The sequence below is a fragment of the Malania oleifera genome, chromosome 10 (genome assembly GCF_029873635.1).
Source record: "Malania oleifera isolate guangnan ecotype guangnan chromosome 10, ASM2987363v1, whole genome shotgun sequence".
Taxonomy (NCBI): domain Eukaryota; kingdom Viridiplantae; phylum Streptophyta; class Magnoliopsida; order Santalales; family Ximeniaceae; genus Malania; species Malania oleifera.
This window is the reverse complement of record NC_080426.1, coordinates 50,266,867-50,284,402: the sequence shown is the minus strand read 5'-3', so window position 1 is coordinate 50,284,402 and position 17,536 is coordinate 50,266,867. Positions and strand designations below refer to the sequence as shown.

Here is a 17,536-nt window from a genome sequence, read left to right as displayed (position 1 = left end):
TAATTATTCCATTGCTTCAGCATGATAATAATACATTTTATTTTTCTTGCGAAAACAATAAAACATTTTCACTCTGCATTTGAAAACTTAAACTTCAAATATATAATTTAAATTTGTATGAATTTAAACAAATTACAATACAAAATTATACTTAATTTCATATAAATTCAAGAACTAAAATTCATGCTCCTGACACTAGTTTAATAGAATCACTTTAATAATACATTTGAGAGTAAATTTTTTCTAACCTTCTATTTAGATGTGGATGAATTTAAAGAAAATTTAATATTATATTTTATACAAATTCACATAAATTTAAATTTAAAATCTTTGGTGAAATCTATATAGCCTTCAAACAAGGGAATTAGGCAGCATAGGAGTAGCTAACGTGACCTCCCTGGTTGACAACAGAGCGCCAACAACCGCAAGTGAATTGTATGCCAAAGAAATTGTCAGTAGGATCAGCAAATCCCCTGGAAGCCAGGTCTAGGCCAAAAAATAGAGACCAACCATTTGGCTATATATGTTCGTTGTCATACCAAGAGAGCATTGGCCCTTGAGCACTGTGTTTTGAGGTTAATCAGAACCCTTGAGGGCTGCTGCATTATATATCCTCAAAATTCAGTGAGAGGGAGAGATGAAGATAAAGATGAAGATGATGATGATGGGGGGTCGCTTAGCCCGGTCTCACTGTAGCGTACAAGTGTTCTGGACATGAATAAAATCATCAAAATAAAGCCTAAGAAAAAGGCATATGTAGCAACCCAAAAGCACAAATATGGATGCATGGCTCTCGATAGCCATCATAAAGTCTCTGGCATCAAGCTGTCTTCACAGAAATTATGATGAACAAATTTACAAGAGTCACTCCCATGAACATCTGAAAATTTGACAGGCTAATGCAGCTAATCCAACGTAGTTGACAGATCATCCCATGGACAATGTAACTATATCAATACAAACCATTTTCATGAATAACAATGTACATGCTTCTCAACACTGATAAATCACAATCAGATCTCACACCAGGCTTTGAATAACTTGCACCAACTAGTCTCTGTAGGAATCCATTCCACAGGCAGACGATTCTGATCATCTTCATTAACAGAAGCTCTACCTTTTGCTTATAATTGAACAGCCAAAAAGGGATTGGAGAAATGAGGAGAAGTCAATATCGAGCAACAAATGAACAGATGATAAGAAGGTTCCTTGATTAGCTTCAACCTTGAATCATGAGACTCTGCTCGTCTTCAACTTTGTTTTCTGTTTAACAAAGAAAGTTGACAGCATGCTTTTGCTGCGAACAGGTGCACGGACAATCTCATGCCGATGTGCCTGACCAAATGACCTTAAAGCCGTCAAAGGTTTGGAGCCCTCTGAAAACCCCTGGATAATGGAAGGGAGAAAAGGAACATCTTAAGCTTGCTGATTTCTAAATTCATTTAAAGAGATCAACAATTAGAGAACAAGCAAGTTTGCACTTCAAGAAGAATAAGCTAGTGTCACTCCTGTACTCATTGGAGGTCCCATGTATACATATAAATCTCTACTCTCTAGGCATAAATGTAGTCAAAAAGTGCACATTTTAGTCAACAGAGAAGATAGTCAGATCACCAAACCAAGCAGATAGTGAACCAAATTCAGAAAACAATCTGGTAATTTCTTTTAAAAGAATAAGCACACACAAAGATGCAGTAAACAGAAGCAAGGTTGATAACATAATTTCAATTTTAAATTGCTCATAAGATTGTGTAAAATATATATAACTCGATCAAGCACACATCCAGAAGCGTGAATACCCAAAGGGGAATAAAGATGAAATGTAAATCTTTTAATCAGCTTACAGTCTCCTCCTAAGTGGATATAGTGTGTCAAACCATGAAGAGAACAGTCCACCACACAGATGATTTAATGGAAGTTCCATTCTCGATTAAAAAGCTTGTTGATCGCATGCACACTCACATATATAGAGACGCAAAAGCATGAAGTGGTCCTGTGAACTCATTGAAACACCTACAAAAAAAGATTTGGGGAAGACTAAAGTTTCAAACTGCTGTTCTGTTGGCAGTTCTAAATTACAATGCTATCGGGAAGAATCCAACTTTTCCCACTCCTGCTAAGTGGGGCAGTGGAAGAGCATAAACGGCTATGCTGAGCAATACTTGAGAAGCAAAAAGGATCTTAAAGAATTGGCAACCAGTCATATGCATAACCAGTAACATCTCCAGAAGAATACTGAAGCAGATGCCAGGAAAACCTTGAGGGCTCACAATAAACTCATCCAAAGATGCAAAAGAGCTAGACAAAAAGTAAACATATTAGATGGTAACCTAGGCCTCAACTCAATGTCAATAGCTGTCATATGAGGTCATTGGTCAAATATCTTCTCCGATTTTCCAGTTTCTGTTTCCTGTTAATGTGTCTAGATCTTGCTTATTTTCTTCCAACATTATAAATGAATTCCACCCTCCTATTTTATACATGCAAAGATACTCTTGAGCTAAAACTACCAAAGTTAAATTTGTGTCCCATTGTTCTTGGAGCAAGGGAAGTGAAGCTGCACAGGGTACGCCTTCAATAAAATGAACCTCTGTGAGTAGTTAATCTTCCTAAAGATGTGCCAGCTTATGAGGGTTTATGTGAAATATGAAGATGCTATGACAGAACATGCAACACAAATTCGTGGACAACAGCTTTATCTACACACAAAAAAGTAGGCAATGTGGAATCCTTTGTCCCTGCTGCCAATACTAAGTAACCTTAAAATGTAGTTTCTGCCTAGCCACTCAGATTGGCTTCTTCTGCAACCAAATGTTGAAGATTTCTAATGGAGAATAATTTTTCAAGTCCATAGAAAGAACCTCTATGGACTATGCTTTTATTCAATGTTATTCAATCAAACGTTGTAAATAAGAAAAACTACTATACATTTCTTTCTCTTCTTTGTTGATGATTGGCATACACTCTTCATCAGATACCAAGGCAGCAAACTGCAGCTCTTAGTTTGTTGATGAGACGCCCCAAACAATGAATTTGGCAAGATGTGCAAGTAGAAATTCAAATTAAGGAGATCAGAATTATGGATACAGGTTAACTAGAGCACATGCTTGATCTTCTCAAGGAAACTCACATTGCTGTCTGATAATAAGGCTTATTGGTTCAAAACACAGGTTAAGTGATAAAGATCAAACTACTCTCCAAAGTCAGTAATGGAAGTATGCAGGGTCATTTGTTAGACATGTCTCTCAGCAAACTTGATGTAGCATATGCCATTGGAATTGTTAGCCAATTTCCAGAGTCAACTAGAAACAACTTATAGAGAAAGTATTATGGAATTTAAATACTAGGAAATATTATCATTGAAAGCATAAGCACAAGAGAATGGAATGATTTACTGATGCTGATTCAGATGTGTAAATGGTCTACATTTGGGTCCAGAATCTTAGTTAGAGGGTATCTTGAAACACAACAAAACAAGAAAAGCAAGTTATAGCAGCCTGAGCACTGAGCCTGAATTTCAAATGATGGTATATGTAGTATGAGTATGGTGAGCTTGTCTGATTAAGGATTTTTCCAAAAGGTTAAACTTGTCTGTGACAATGCAACACCAATAGTTTGCTGGATAAAGCACATTAAAGAAGAACTCTTAATCTAATGAAAATATGCACTTCATGCAAAGAATATGTGTGCGATGGTATTCGAAGGAGATAAAGAGTTTCATGAGTTCATAATGTAACTTGGCAAGCTAAGCATGCACAGCCTAGAAGCACCAACGCTTCTTCTTCTTCTTCTTTAAATGTGATTAAGCTCTAGCAGATAAGCTAGATAGGTTTTCCAACTTAGCTTAATGTAATTAATGTGGTTTCCAAAAGAATGGAGGAACAAACCAACCACAAGGTGAACCAAACAGCATTTTTAGGAGGAAAATTAATCACTGCGAAATGTGTAAATTTTGTTGGGGGTATGGAAATGTCAGTCAAATAAACCATCACTGTAGGCAGTTTTACTCTGAATACCATTACGCTAACAATATGTTCCGATATTTGCTAGCAAGTGTAGGCAACTACATGGCAAGCATCTTTAAAATTTTAAATGAGTCTTATATGTGAACTCTAGGGTTTAACCTGTATACTTGGGTTACCTTAGCTAGGAACCACATGAAAAAGGCTAATAAAGAAAATTGGCAAAGGAACCAACTGCTTTAATGACTTCTCCCCAGACTTTGACCCTCCTCATAGCCAAAAGCAAAGACATAAGAGAAACTAAGCCTAAATGTTGAAAAAATTAAGTTATCACAATTTGGGATAATTGCCAAACCCATTGTAGGAGGCACAAAAGGGGAGGCACTTTATTTACAGAGACCAACAATCTGGGTTTACATCAGAATTTGAGCACAGCCTGGACAAACATGTTCAAATCGTGGAACAAGCAAAAACTCAGTCAACTGACTCAACCCCCTTCCACTAGCTGAAGCTAGTTTTTAGAATGAAAAGAAGCCAGCGCACTTGATGAAAATCTTTTGGCACCAACAATCTACCAATATACATGTCAATTACAGTGTCTGTCCTGAACTATCAATTTCAACCAAAGATGTTCAAAGTCATGACTCGTGACATTTCCAAACTTCCAAATGAGCAAATCACAGATATGGGGCACAGCTGCCACACAAACCCGTTCCCAAAGGCATGGCGCTTCAACATCCTTTCATATGTTAAGAATTCGTTGGATAGCCAACCTACAAAACAAACATATGCATACCTGCCCCACTACCCAAACCTGCAAAGCTTTCCGCAAACTAGGTACTAGGAAAAAAAAAAAAGAATTAAATCACAATTTACACCTTTCCTTTTTATAGTTTGCTTGAGTTGGCCTTCGTTGATTAATCTAATCTGCTATCCTGAGGAGATGGTTTTCGGTTTGCTCCGAGGGTTGGTCAGGAAAAAGGGTCCCGATCGAGTCGCCTTCTCGCTGGCTCCATACGATATGGGGAAAGAGATGGTTTGTAAGAGCATCTACCAGGCACAGTACTTATTGGCTACATGATTTGACGACTATCTTTGGTGAGTACATCGTTGAGAGCTTCTATTCCTATCTAACACTACCATCACTTGTTATATCCTTATTGTTGAGTGATGATCTCAGCACACACTATTATTTCTCTTACTAGACTAGTAATCCCTTACTTAACTGTATTTTGAGATTGATACCAAATATTGCCTATGCTCAAGACTTGGAATATGCAAAACTGTACCTCAATGGCAATTCCAAAAGTTTCAATAGTGCAATGAGATCAGCCAGATGCTGAAAACTTTTCCCAGTAATACTGATTCAAAAAATAGCAAAATGGACAAAAAAGGAAAAGATAAAGTAACATTTGACAATTGTTTACCACACACACTATCCAATCCTGATAAATGTCCACAATTAAATACTTCCGTGTAAGATAGCATGGAAAATAGGAGTAAAAAAAAAAAGAGTGAAAATTATGCCCAATCAAATAACTAGATGAAGACCAGACCAACTCGCCCAGACTCAAGCAAACAGTGAGATATTTGCTCATCTACTCTCATTTTGATTGTCAAGCATGCACTTAAAAGAATGTTGGGCATGTCTGTGTTCTTGCTGATTTTGCCATTACCCTTCGTGTGAGACCGAATGTTTGCATAATGGGACTGGTAGCAGGGGCACCACTCTGCAACTGAAGATGAGTTGCTGGGGACCTTGTCCGTGTGCTCTCCTCAGCATCTATATGCATATGAATTTGAAGCATAAGATATAATTGTTACTCGTTAACCCTATAATGAAAATTGCACATCCATCCACAGCAAGTCACGTGTAAACTGATCTACTAAAGGAATCACACAATTATACATACTCAAAAGATGAAAGATGCCAGAAGTTTTTCCAGAAGTTTTTGCATCTTCAGAGCTGCAAACCCAAAAAAAAAAAAAGAAATCAGATCTCTCTGACATATTAGCTTAAGAGATATGCAAACAGTAATTTAGGGGCCATTTGGTTAAGGTTTCAAATATAGTTTTCTGCATTTGGAAACGCAAGATATAAGTACACACTACATGGAATTTGCATTAGGTTAAGTTATGAATACAGTTTCTGTATTCAGAAATGAATACAAGGAATACACTAAACTCGCACTTGTTCAAGTGTTTTCAAAAAACCATTTTCAGATACATATCTGAAAACACCCCTAAAAGAAACAAGTTTTCAGGTAACAATTTAAAGGCATTTCTGTGTTTCCAGATACAGTTATTTGGGCATAATCAAAACACAGGGCATTGGGTATAACCCTATTTTTAATAACAATAGTGTTATTACTATTAGTAATACTACTACTAATCATCATCATCATCAGTATTATTATTTTTTTAAACTAGATGCAGTTCCACTGTTTTCATTTGTGCGAGCAATTTTGAAAAACAGCCAACCAAACACATTCTTTGAGCATACAAAATGCATGATGCCATCCGTTGTTTTCATTTTCAAAAACAACAATATAAAAATTCTTTTTGGATCCTTAACCGAATGAACCCTTAGATTCTATTTCCCTTGATCGCATGAATTAGAAAAAAAAAATTCATATAGCCAACCCCACATAGTGGGACTTAAGGCTTGTTATTGTTGTTGTTGTATCTCAAAGACTAACCTTGTCGCAGCATGTTGGCTCCCTTTTGAGGTAGACTTTGTTTCTGAGGCTAAATGCCAGGAAAGAGTTTTTGATGCAGGGGTATCTACATGTAAAGCCTTAGATAAGCAATGTTGATAATCAAAGATGTATAATAGCAAGATCTAAGAGATGAACAATGAAAAACCAAGCACCTGAGGGATGAAGATAAGCTCTTGCTTGAATATGATTTTGCCTAGGATTTGTCCAATTTTGTGGACTGAAATGTACCTTCTTGTTGACAGAATCTACCATGAAGTAGTAAGCCATAAAATAAGTAGAAACGAAGACTACTAGGTAACCTCATAATGGTTAGCATTTCTAGAAGTTAATGGTAATTAGTCTTACTTGGTAAAATATAGTGCTTGTGATGTCTTGGGATGAATGCTAACAATTGCTGCTGCCTAAGACCTTCTTTATCCGTGTATGTTTGGCAGGTAAGAAGTTGCTGACGTTAACAAATTAATTCAGCTTCCATCCATTTGACATCCTCTTAAACAGGCATATTCATTTAGAAAAGTGCAATTAGTTTACCTGATTTAGAGAGACAACCTTTAGCTCCATTGTCGAAATATCTAGGGTTTGCTGCTCAAGAAGGTCATTTAATTTGTATGCAACGGTACCAAGGTGATCAACAGCGTTTACAAGTGCTCTTACTGCATAATCTTTCAGGTTGTCTAGTACCCTAAACATGATTGGGATTCATTTTTCAGTGGAAGTAAAGAGAAGAACACAATTGAACACAGTTAAATCTCTAATTAAGCTATGCCAACGGAACCAATCTAAAGTAATGTCAATACATCATAATTATATGATTGTTATTAGCTTAAATTTGTCCATAGAAGTGTAAAAATCAAATGTAGCTGGTTTGTCACCTTCAAGTATGAGAAACCAAATATATTCAATGAATGACTTCTCCTAGAAAATATGAGCATGGCTGCCACTCTTGATGTCCAATTAAAAGTATGGTTTTTTCTTCAAGAGTTATTAGTAAGCTTTCTTGGAGAACCAGCTCAACTAAAAGAAACTAACTCAACAAATTCCTCCTATCAACAATTGAATTGGCTTATGAATACTCATCTGCTATGTGGTGGCCATTTCTCAGCTCCTTTCCCTCATCTTTCTAGCCTTCCTGATGGCCTTTAGTGCTTTCTGTTGACTCTATGAGTCCAATCCTGTTTTGATAATGACAAATCACTTGGTATTTTACTTGTGCATTTGAGATTTTGAACAAGATCATTACTTAGCAAGCACAGATGGTAAGGATGCTATGGAAGCCATGAGGAACTTGAAGCACATTCGACTTGGCTTAATCCATGGAAGTAGAAGAGCAAAAGGATAAAGGCAATCCAAATTTGCAGTTGTAATTCGCATTAGGTTTGATTGTATTTGCATGTTTCATAAGATATGATGCGAAGCTCAAAATAACATATAGACCAACCTCAAGATGTATGTTTTTTCATGAAATATTCATATACATTTGTCATAGGGTGGATCTGCATTTTAGAAGGATCAAAGGGCTAAAAAACAAGGCACTCGTCGACTAGCCACACGGAGTCGTCGACGAGCGAGTGTAGAACACTCGTCGACTAGTGAGTCATCTCGTCGACGAGAAAATACCGAGACCCTAGTTTTCTCAAACAACCCACTTGTCGCCGAATCCCATGCTCTCGACGACGAGCTACTGAAGGACATTCGTCGACTGGTACGGACATTCACCGAGGAGTCCGTCGGGCAAAATGACGCTCCAGCGCTGAAACGGACATATTTTTTTTCTTAAATGTATTTTAAATGATCCAATGGCCAAAAATCATTTAGATGCCGAGATTACTTATAAATATCAACCCAAAACCCTAGTTTGCTAGCTTTTGAACCCTTGCATAACTTTTGCACATCTTTTGCTAAGCTTTGCCTACTTTCAACGTATTCACATCAAGTTTGGGCATTCTTTACTCTCATATTCAAGATCCAAGTGCTTACACTTATATCATCTTGCAAAAACTGGTTTGATCTTGAGGTTTGGTAGATAGGGTTTACTTTACATTCAATATTATTGTCAAAGTTCATCTATTCCCGTATTCTTTCATCTAAAATATTTATTGGGAGCAAGAACACTAGTGTTCCATATATTTGGTTGAAAAATCTATTGTTATATTCAAAGGTATATTTTTTATTCAAAAGATTTCATATTATTTCTGCAAAAGGTATTTGAAAGCAAGAGCTTAAATCATCGTCATATTCAGAGTTATATTTTTATTCAAAGATTTTATTATTCTTGCAAAAGGTATTTAAAAGCAAATTTTAAGATCTCCAAAGCATATTTTTTAAGAAATCATTTTTGGGAGATAATGAATAAGGGTTAGATCTTGAAGGTATCATTCATATATATATTTCTCACGTAAAGATCATATTTTTCACATATATCATTGAGAAAAATACATTCTCTCTTGAGCTTCATATTTTATCTTGTGAGAGTGCTTAGGGCTTATTTGTACTCATTAGCTTATTGAGAAGTGTCTGGGTGTTCAGAAATATTTATTCATTATTCCTATTAATAGTTCAGTTTGTGAATCGTGAGAAGGAAGTTACGCCTCTTGTAAGCAGTAGATATTTAGGAGGAAACTACGCTTCTTGTAAGCAGTGGATTGTAACGGGAAGCTTCGCCCGGGTTTAAAGAAGTAGATTAGTGGAATCCTTGGGTGGTTTGCCCAAGACGAGGACGTACCGAGTTTGGCTGAACCTCGTAAAAATTGTGTTTGCATCTCTCTTCCCTTAACTCATTTAAATTTCCGTTTGCGTTTAATTATTTGCTTATTGTGTAAGAATTGAATATTCATTACGTTTGTGGGTGCTTGGGTAATATTGATTATTTGATAAAGTCACCTAGCTTGTGCTTGTGAAGTTGTGGTTTTCAAAATTAGGATCTAAAGACCACCCCCCCCCCCCCCCCCCGGGATTGCACATAAATTCACACTTTCAACTAAAATCAAATCGCTAATGACAACGTAGTTGTTCATTGTTACCCATAAGCCATAACTTACCATCCATAATTTTCTCCCTAGTCAGCTAACATAGATAAATATTGTTTATATGTATTTTTAAAAATAAATAAATAAAATTATTGAGAAAGAGATTGACACCCAATGCTCCCCAAAAATTGCAAAAAATCTTTTTCCAGAGGCACCAAGAGAAGGAAAAAAATATGAGCATTTGTCCCACCACTTTGAAAATGAAGAACACACACATTTGTAGACAAAAGACTTATGTGATCTTCCTTTATTTTGTCTTAAGTTACCACTTCAACCATTTCATCTTCTTAATTTAAACATTCTTCATCCATCTCAACATCCTCCTAACACAATGTTCATTCGGAACAATGTTCAAGCACAAAATCTAAATGAAGATGATGGCCTCCCTAGGAACCCCTTTTGGGATCAATGTGAGCCTCATTTAGTCAATATTTAAACTATAAACAGATACCTCTACATTTTTAAATGCTAGATCGCAATTCACTGAGGTACATGAATCCTATTATCCTAAAAAATTGTAACAGCGCATAAATGCAGATAAAAACCATAGTTTTCAAAATCTCAAAATGGACTCGATAAAATGACTTGCATGCTTCTAAGCATGTGTGAACCATGCTAATCGAACCATAGGAGGGTTTAAGGCACTGGATGTGTCATTTGTAATGTGTTTAGGACTTTATGCAAAGTATACATGTAGGCATCTATATTGATAAGGTTCACATATAGGAATATATGTAGGCATCTATATTGATAATGTTCATAAGTAGGACGCTCCTCAAGGCTTGAACTCTATAATGAAAAATATGGAGAACAAAATATTCACAACCTTCAACAATTTATTTGATAAAAATCAGATTGTGAGAAATATCACATGAGGAGTTTACTAATATTCTGATTCTAGGCAAGCATCTGATAAATATCTTGCCTGCACAAGTTCCCAGTCGGGGCTTGTGTATATCTGGAATAACATTTAGTCAATTAGGTCATCAAATATAACAAAACCAGAAAGGAATGGTGTAAGTTTCCACAAAAGAAACTTAAGTAACAAAGTGACAAAACAGGTATATCGAAAAAAATCATAGTTGGGAAGGTAAAGTAGCCTTACATCTGTTTTTGCTCACTATGAAGGTAAGACTTTTCACAATATTCAGCAGCAGAATAAAGTTGAGGTCGTAAGTTCTTGAGTTCCTGAAATAACCAAGACACAAGGATCAAACAAGAGTGAATGCAACAAGTGTCCAAACAGAGTAAGCATGGGAGTCCTAGAGAAATTCAAGAATTTTATTCAACAAACAATTTAACCACAATATTACTATTTAAAGCACACTGTAACAAATGGGGTAACACTGCACACCATGCCCTCCCCAAACCCCGATATGATGTGGGACCTGTGTGGACTGAATGTTGCTTTTTTTTTGGGTAACAGCTGGTGTACATAACTAATCCAAAAAAGAGAAAAAAGAAAAAAGTCCAGACAGGTAAAAGCAAAATTGCTAATATCTAGCATGGGTAAGAAGGGGTCGATCTGGGAAGGACACCCCAAGAAACAAAAAAAAGGGAGGCACCATGGATGCTGGCATATTGGTTAATATGATATTAAAGGTGCCACTAAAATTCACAGGATTAATGAATTGCTTAAGTCACGTCAGATCATATTCAAATAAAAAACATCAACATGAGAGCTTTCCTTGCAATCAACAAGAATAGGCACTAATTATCTGGTCCAAACCCTGGTCTAGAAAAAGGGTTTGATAAAAATTTTAAACAAGAAATATAAATAGATAAAAATTAAAAACAGAAAATTTTGCACATGCATAAAGACCCACAAGTAATTTATTCAGGGGCCAACAATTCAACACCAAGATGTCTTACAAATTTCCATTGCTTCAGTATAATTCAGAATTGCCATGCTTTGAAGTGAGACGAGGCACATTATATTCCATTTGTTTCCCCAGAAATAGAAATGGAAATGGAGGGGAGAGGGGGGCAGAAAGAAATAAATTTTAACACTTTGTTTGGATAACTAGGGGAAAGAAGAAAAGAAATAACATCAGTTACTTAATGAAAAGAAAATAACAGAAAGGAGAGATTCTTTCCTGTGTTGTTTGGATAACCAGAAAGAAAAGAGAAGAGAGGAGAGTGATTTCTCTATTACATTTTTTCCGCAACAAGAATTTCAAGTTCAACCTTATCTACGCAGTTGGTCACTAGCCATGTTTCACAAATTAAAGGCTATATAAACAAGTTCAGGACCATTCAAATTAGCAAAAAAAAAAACGGCCATCTCAAAAAATTTAAATAGTATGATATGCATGTTAAAAAAAAAAAACCGTAAGAGTGTCGAAAAAGCCATAATCCCCATTTGAAAATGAAACAACCACAAAATAAAATTGCAACTCAGGATCAAACATCATTGAGTGCTATAGTTATTTGCCTCCTCCACTTGGCAGGCAGGCGTCCATAAACGCCTCCATCCTTTCAGGCTTATTAATAAGGAAAAGACTTCATGCATAGTTTTTTTCAAAAAGAAAAAATTTTACCTATTCCTATTTCCTTCAATGCTTGATAAAGGGTCTATTTTTTTTATTATTTTTTTTCCTTTTCTCTCCAAATCATTCAATCTGATTGAATTGTAAATCTTTTCTTTTTCCTTGTATTTTGGTTTCCAAAAAATAGTAAGCCAAACGACAGTATTATGAACAATTGGTAAGACTGTCATGTTCTCTCAATCCCTAATTGATTAAAAACTAGTTTAATCCCACGTCTCTCAAGTCCTAATTAACGAAAAACTAGCTAGCTTAATCCCACACGCGCAAAAATAAATAAATAAATAAACGTTAAAATAAAAGGAAAAAAAAAGCATATAATTTTATTGCGAAATTGCAGCTGGATTTAGAGCTCAGGTCCTAAAAGCTTGTCTTAATTAACCAGAAAGAACTAACACTCAAAAATTACTTCGTCAGCAACCAAACAAAGCCTAAATTTGAAGGTCAACCGTAAAACACTATGGAAGAGAAGAACAAATCCAAGAGAAGAACAAATCTAAAGCAAACCCAGATCGGGCCCTGCTATTATGCAAAGTTGAACTAAAGAAAAGAAGAAGAGCAAACGAGAGAAGAGAACCTGCAAGGCCCGGGCAAAGCTCTTGCTTCTTTCCATGGACACCTCGTCGAAGGTCATGGCCCGATTTTCCGTCCGCGATTGCTGCACCTCCATCTCTCCCTCTCTCAGGCTAATGGGGTTCGAAGATCAACCATAGGAACTATATATACAAACCCTGCAGCAATTTCCCATTAACACATAACGGCAAAGGGCATATACAAATATATATATATATATATATATATATATATACACACACAAAATTAATGCTCAGATTTAACGTTAGGTTTGGGTGGGAGAGCTACACAGAAGAGAGAGAGAGTGTAGATGAAGCAATGGAGGGGGAGAGAGTTGTGGAGTTAATGGCAAGGGAAAATGACTACAGAATATGGATTTGGGGAGTGAGATACAAGAGATAGATAGAGAGAGAAAATAGAATCACTGTGAGTAAATAGAGAGAGAGAGAGAGAGAGAGAGAGAGGGTGGTTGACGGGCTTCACAGGATCGGTGGGTTGCATTTAAAACTGCAACTAGAATTGTCCTTTTCAGGCGAGTGGTGGGTACTACTGTTCGGAGACCCATAGTTGACTCCTGCGACCCGACTCGACCCGACCCGTACTCGCTTGGAAGCCTGTGCCCCGTTTGCTACCACTTTTTAAAAATCCCTTATTTAAAATAAATACTTGTGTACAAAATTAATATTAGAAATGCACCCAAAAGAATATTTATTGTAATTTTTAAAAACATTTCTTAAAAAATAAAAATACCTTTTAAATGGTAATTAGTGATTTTACTAATTTTACCTATTTATAAATTTATGTGGTGGGAAATTTGTATGTTTAAATAATTTATGAATATGATGGTTATTGTTGACTTTGGTGTATTCCTAAGAGGGGGGTGAATTGATATTTTAAAAATTTATCTCCTAAGTTAAACTATCCAAAAGCAATATATACACAACTTAGGGTTTGTCTATACAATTTCAAATGCACAGATAAATATAATGTGCGAAAATTAAAATCATGCGTAGCATTCAAAAACAATTGAGAATATCATACATGTGCAGTAAATATAAAGTATTAAAATGTAAAGTGCACACACAATATGTTATCGGGGTTCGGTCAATACTGCTTACGTCACCGTCTCAACTTGCAAACCCAAGGATTACCACTATTGCTCACTTAACGGGTGGAGCGACACCGTTTACAACCAGGTCAAATTAAAGTAGGGCTAATCTCAGCCTTCACAAACTCTCCTTGTGGGGCGGAAAAGGCTCTAGGTCAAATTCACAGAGCTAACTCCAACCTGATCCTTACGGGTTAGATCAAAACCCCTTAGGGCACGCCTAAAATACAACAATCAATATGATTTTTGCGTACAATTAAATATGCTTCTAATACAAGTAGATTTGTACCGATACGCACAAGCTATAATCAATGCACGTCAAACAGATAAGAATTATAAGTTCAGTGCAATATGTGTGATAACACTCAATCTAATGTCTATAATCAATCAAGAACAAGAGTGTATTCTCAAACTATCTTTGAAACAATATATCAATATATCAATCACAAAATCGAGTTTCAAATATTTCAAATAGAATGATCAAATATCTCAAAATATTAAGCATAAGAGATATTTTTAAAAACAAAATTGTCAAAAATATTTTTCTTCACAACACAAGATAAGCTTTTGAGTATTACAATGAGAGTGCAAAGACTCACAAGCTTAAAAAAATTTCCCCACAATGAATTTATGAATTAAATCACTGGAGAAGACCTCTAGGCTTACTCTCACTAAAATAAAAAATCAATACACTTATATGAGAGTATAAGCACGTAGGAAATATATGGTATACTCAAGATACTCTCATTAAGGTTGATTTTTCAAAGGAATAAAAAGGTTGGAGTATATAGGCTTGTATGCTCAAGGAATTTTAGAGAAAAAAACAAATTTAATCTAATCTCTAATCTCTAATCTTTGCAAATGAAGGCATATATATAGCCTTCACAAAAAATATGACTGTTAGGACATAAAGGGTATTCTTAAATTTGTTTAATGAATTTTAAAATCAATTTATTCTTAATTAATCTCAATTACCCGCAGTAAAAATTGAGCAAACCAGAGACTTTCGGTCACCCGGACCTTAGGTTCGGTCGCTTGAACAAACACATGTGAAAAAGTTATTTTTCACGTTTGAGTGCCGGAGGAAAGGGTCGGTTTACTGAACTAAGGTGATTTTCCAAACTCTCGAGGTTCGGTCACCTAGTCTCAAGTTCGGTCTACCGAACTTGCACTTTCGATCGTCCGAGGGTATTTTGAACGTGAAGTTCGGGCACCTGAGTTGTTGGAAAATGACAGGGTATATATTTAGTTGTCCGGGGATGGTAAAGTCCTTTTTGGTTCGGTCGCCCGAAGTCAAGTCAACACGCTGACTCATTCAACAGTTTGGTCGACTGAGGTATTTTGAGCACCAAGGTACGGTCGCCTGAAATCTTACTACTTTAGTATTTTAAGTTCTATTTCAATTCAATTGTTTCTTCTGTTAGTATATGTGATAATGAGGACTTACTAAAGTGTTAGTGCAAGGTCTTAGGGTCTTTCCTAAGGTTTAGACATTTTAACTTAGCCTAAAAAACTTGACGTCGGTCGACCGAATCCCTAAGGTCAATTTATGGTCTTGAACTTATAGGTTCCTACATGCATGATATGCAAATTATTACAAACTGATAATTAATTATTACAGACTCAATAAATTGAATATGAATTACAAAGAAATTTGACACTTTGGGTCTTCTTTTTTTTCGAGCGACTGTGTGCCATCATATGATTTCGCCAATGTGATCCTGCACACAAATTCGGCAAATACTAAATACTTTGTATTTGTCATTATAAAAAGTGAGATAGGACTCAAAAAGTCAACAATTATTTAATTAATTAAAAATTAATGATAAACTTAAAAAATTTGATAAACTAATAATATTATAAACACAAAAGAATCATAACATTATTGTTAATCGAAAAATAATAACCATTAATGTTTTATTTAATACAAAATTCTTAAATATTAATTAAAAATATTATCATAATTTAATAATTATATATTATAATTATGAGAAAGTTTGATTTAAATAGTTGAAAAAAATTAAGGATTTGATTGATTTGGTGTTGTTAGGCAAGTTTACCTAATAATTTCTTCAAATTACTCACATTTGATTAGCAAAATAAAATGGGTTAGCAATGAAATGGAATAAAGAAATGAATGGAGAATATATAAAGAAATCAAACACTAACATCGATTCCATTCTATTCATCAGTTTTTTGTTTGAACTTATAAGTTTCATTATCAAAGTAACTGTGTTTATCTTATGTGAGATAAAACGTGAATTCTTCATCCTTAGCTTCCTTTTAATTTATATTATTTCTATTTTGGTGATTGAGAAATGGCAAATTATGTGAATTAATCAAAACTAACATTAATATTATCCCTTATGGGACATATCAATCACTAAAATTTAAATATTCATATTTCAAGTTTAAAGTTTGAATCTTATAAGAGATAAAAGGGGTACAAGATACGAGATGTTCTACCTCTTGTTGTATGGCACAAGCTTATAGTTGTACCTTAAAATAATGAACGAAGAATGCCTATAGAATGCAGAAAGAGTAAACTTAAGTTGAACCACACACTCAATACTTCAAAAACATCGTTGTTTGGCCTCAAATGTCATACATGAACTTGCTCATAGTCGTAGATATTAAAAGCCAATGAATTAATTGTTCATACACTCATCGCAACACAAGTGTCATGACCCCTCAAAGTGAGAATATTTGACCCTTATTTGAGTTTCTCTGTATAGATTAAATGTTAACTAGAACAAAATTTAATGGTGGATATTAAACTTGTGTACTGGAAAGCGACTTCATGGCACAATACTTTAGGCTTTTTATATATCCTCAACATGAACAAATTGTTCATGTACGTGTGCAACAAGTTCAAATGAATTGGAGGAATAACCTCTAAACTATTATTAGTTTATCTACAGTTACACAAATGAAAAATGATCTGTCGAACACCTTTAGAGAGTGCAAGATTAATATAATCTACTTATTGTTTTTATGCAGTAAAATTGTACTTTAGCACAATTTGTGAAGGAGAGAATAGATGTTGTGAAGTTCTCTATATAATTTCTAAAGTATGTAGAATTTATCCTAAAAGACAAATTCAAAATCCTTAGTTTGGTTTAAAGTGCATACTCTTTGGTGCTTACTTGTACCCAAAACTCACCTCTTTTAATATCACTTGGATATACACCCCCCCCCCCTTTGGATATATCTCTTGATTATTTTGAAATTTTCTAATGTTCTTTTATCATTTTTTTTTCAAAAATACTTTTAAAATCAAATCACATAAATAACTTTGGAAGTCCTTTATATAGATAAAGGTTTTGCATAACAACTTAAGCTTTCATCTAGTGATATTGAGGTAGTAAATCAAATTTAGTCTAAATTTCACATTGAAGAAGAAGCTAGCACTTCTGTTTTACAAACCAAATTTATCCCACACAAAGTCCTTCATCTCTTTTAGTTGTTTATTGACTACATGATATTATTAGAACATGCTACTACATCCTTTCATGAATGTAACTTATGTAAGGTTGAATAAGCCACAGTACCTTGCATGAGGTATTCAACACTTGGCCTAATAATAATTTCTTTAAAGTCA

General features: G+C 35.0%; 1 protein-coding gene across 2 annotated transcripts; it reads right to left on the bottom strand.

Moving 5' to 3' along the window:
- Nucleotides 1–709: 709 nt before the first annotated feature.
- On the bottom strand, nt 710–13,319 carry LOC131166466 (protein ABIL1). Of its 2 annotated transcripts, XM_058125060.1 has the most exons (10): nt 12,832–13,301; nt 10,814–10,896; nt 7,214–7,364; nt 7,028–7,127; nt 6,835–6,927; nt 6,662–6,746; nt 5,876–5,928; nt 5,639–5,745; nt 1,225–1,386; nt 710–1,123 (listed from the first exon to the last, which is right to left on the bottom strand). In XM_058125060.1, the coding sequence occupies exons 1-9, from the start codon at nt 12,922–12,924 to the stop codon at nt 1,231–1,233; spliced, it is 921 nt and encodes a 306-aa protein (XP_057981043.1). In that variant the 5' UTR covers nt 12,925–13,301; the 3' UTR covers nt 710–1,123; nt 1,225–1,230. The 2 variants fall into 2 exon arrangements, with proteins under 2 accessions (XP_057981043.1, XP_057981044.1); XM_058125061.1 differs by having other exon boundaries at nt 710–1,386; nt 12,832–13,319.
- Nucleotides 13,320–17,536: the final 4,217 nt, after the last annotated feature.

Excerpts from the sequence above, each read along its gene's own strand:
- LOC131166466 (XM_058125061.1), bottom strand. The coding sequence starts at position 12,924 with ATGGAGGTGCAGCAATCGCGGACGGAAAATCGGGCCATGACCTTCGAC. Across the intron at positions 5,929-6,661 it reads AGCCAACATGCTGCGACAAG|CTCTGAAGATGCAAAAACTT; the intron begins GTTAGTCTTTGA and ends TTGGGTTTGCAG. Across the intron at positions 5,746-5,875 it reads TGGCATCTTTCATCTTTTGA|ATGCTGAGGAGAGCACACGG; the intron begins GTATGTATAATT and ends ATATGCATATAG.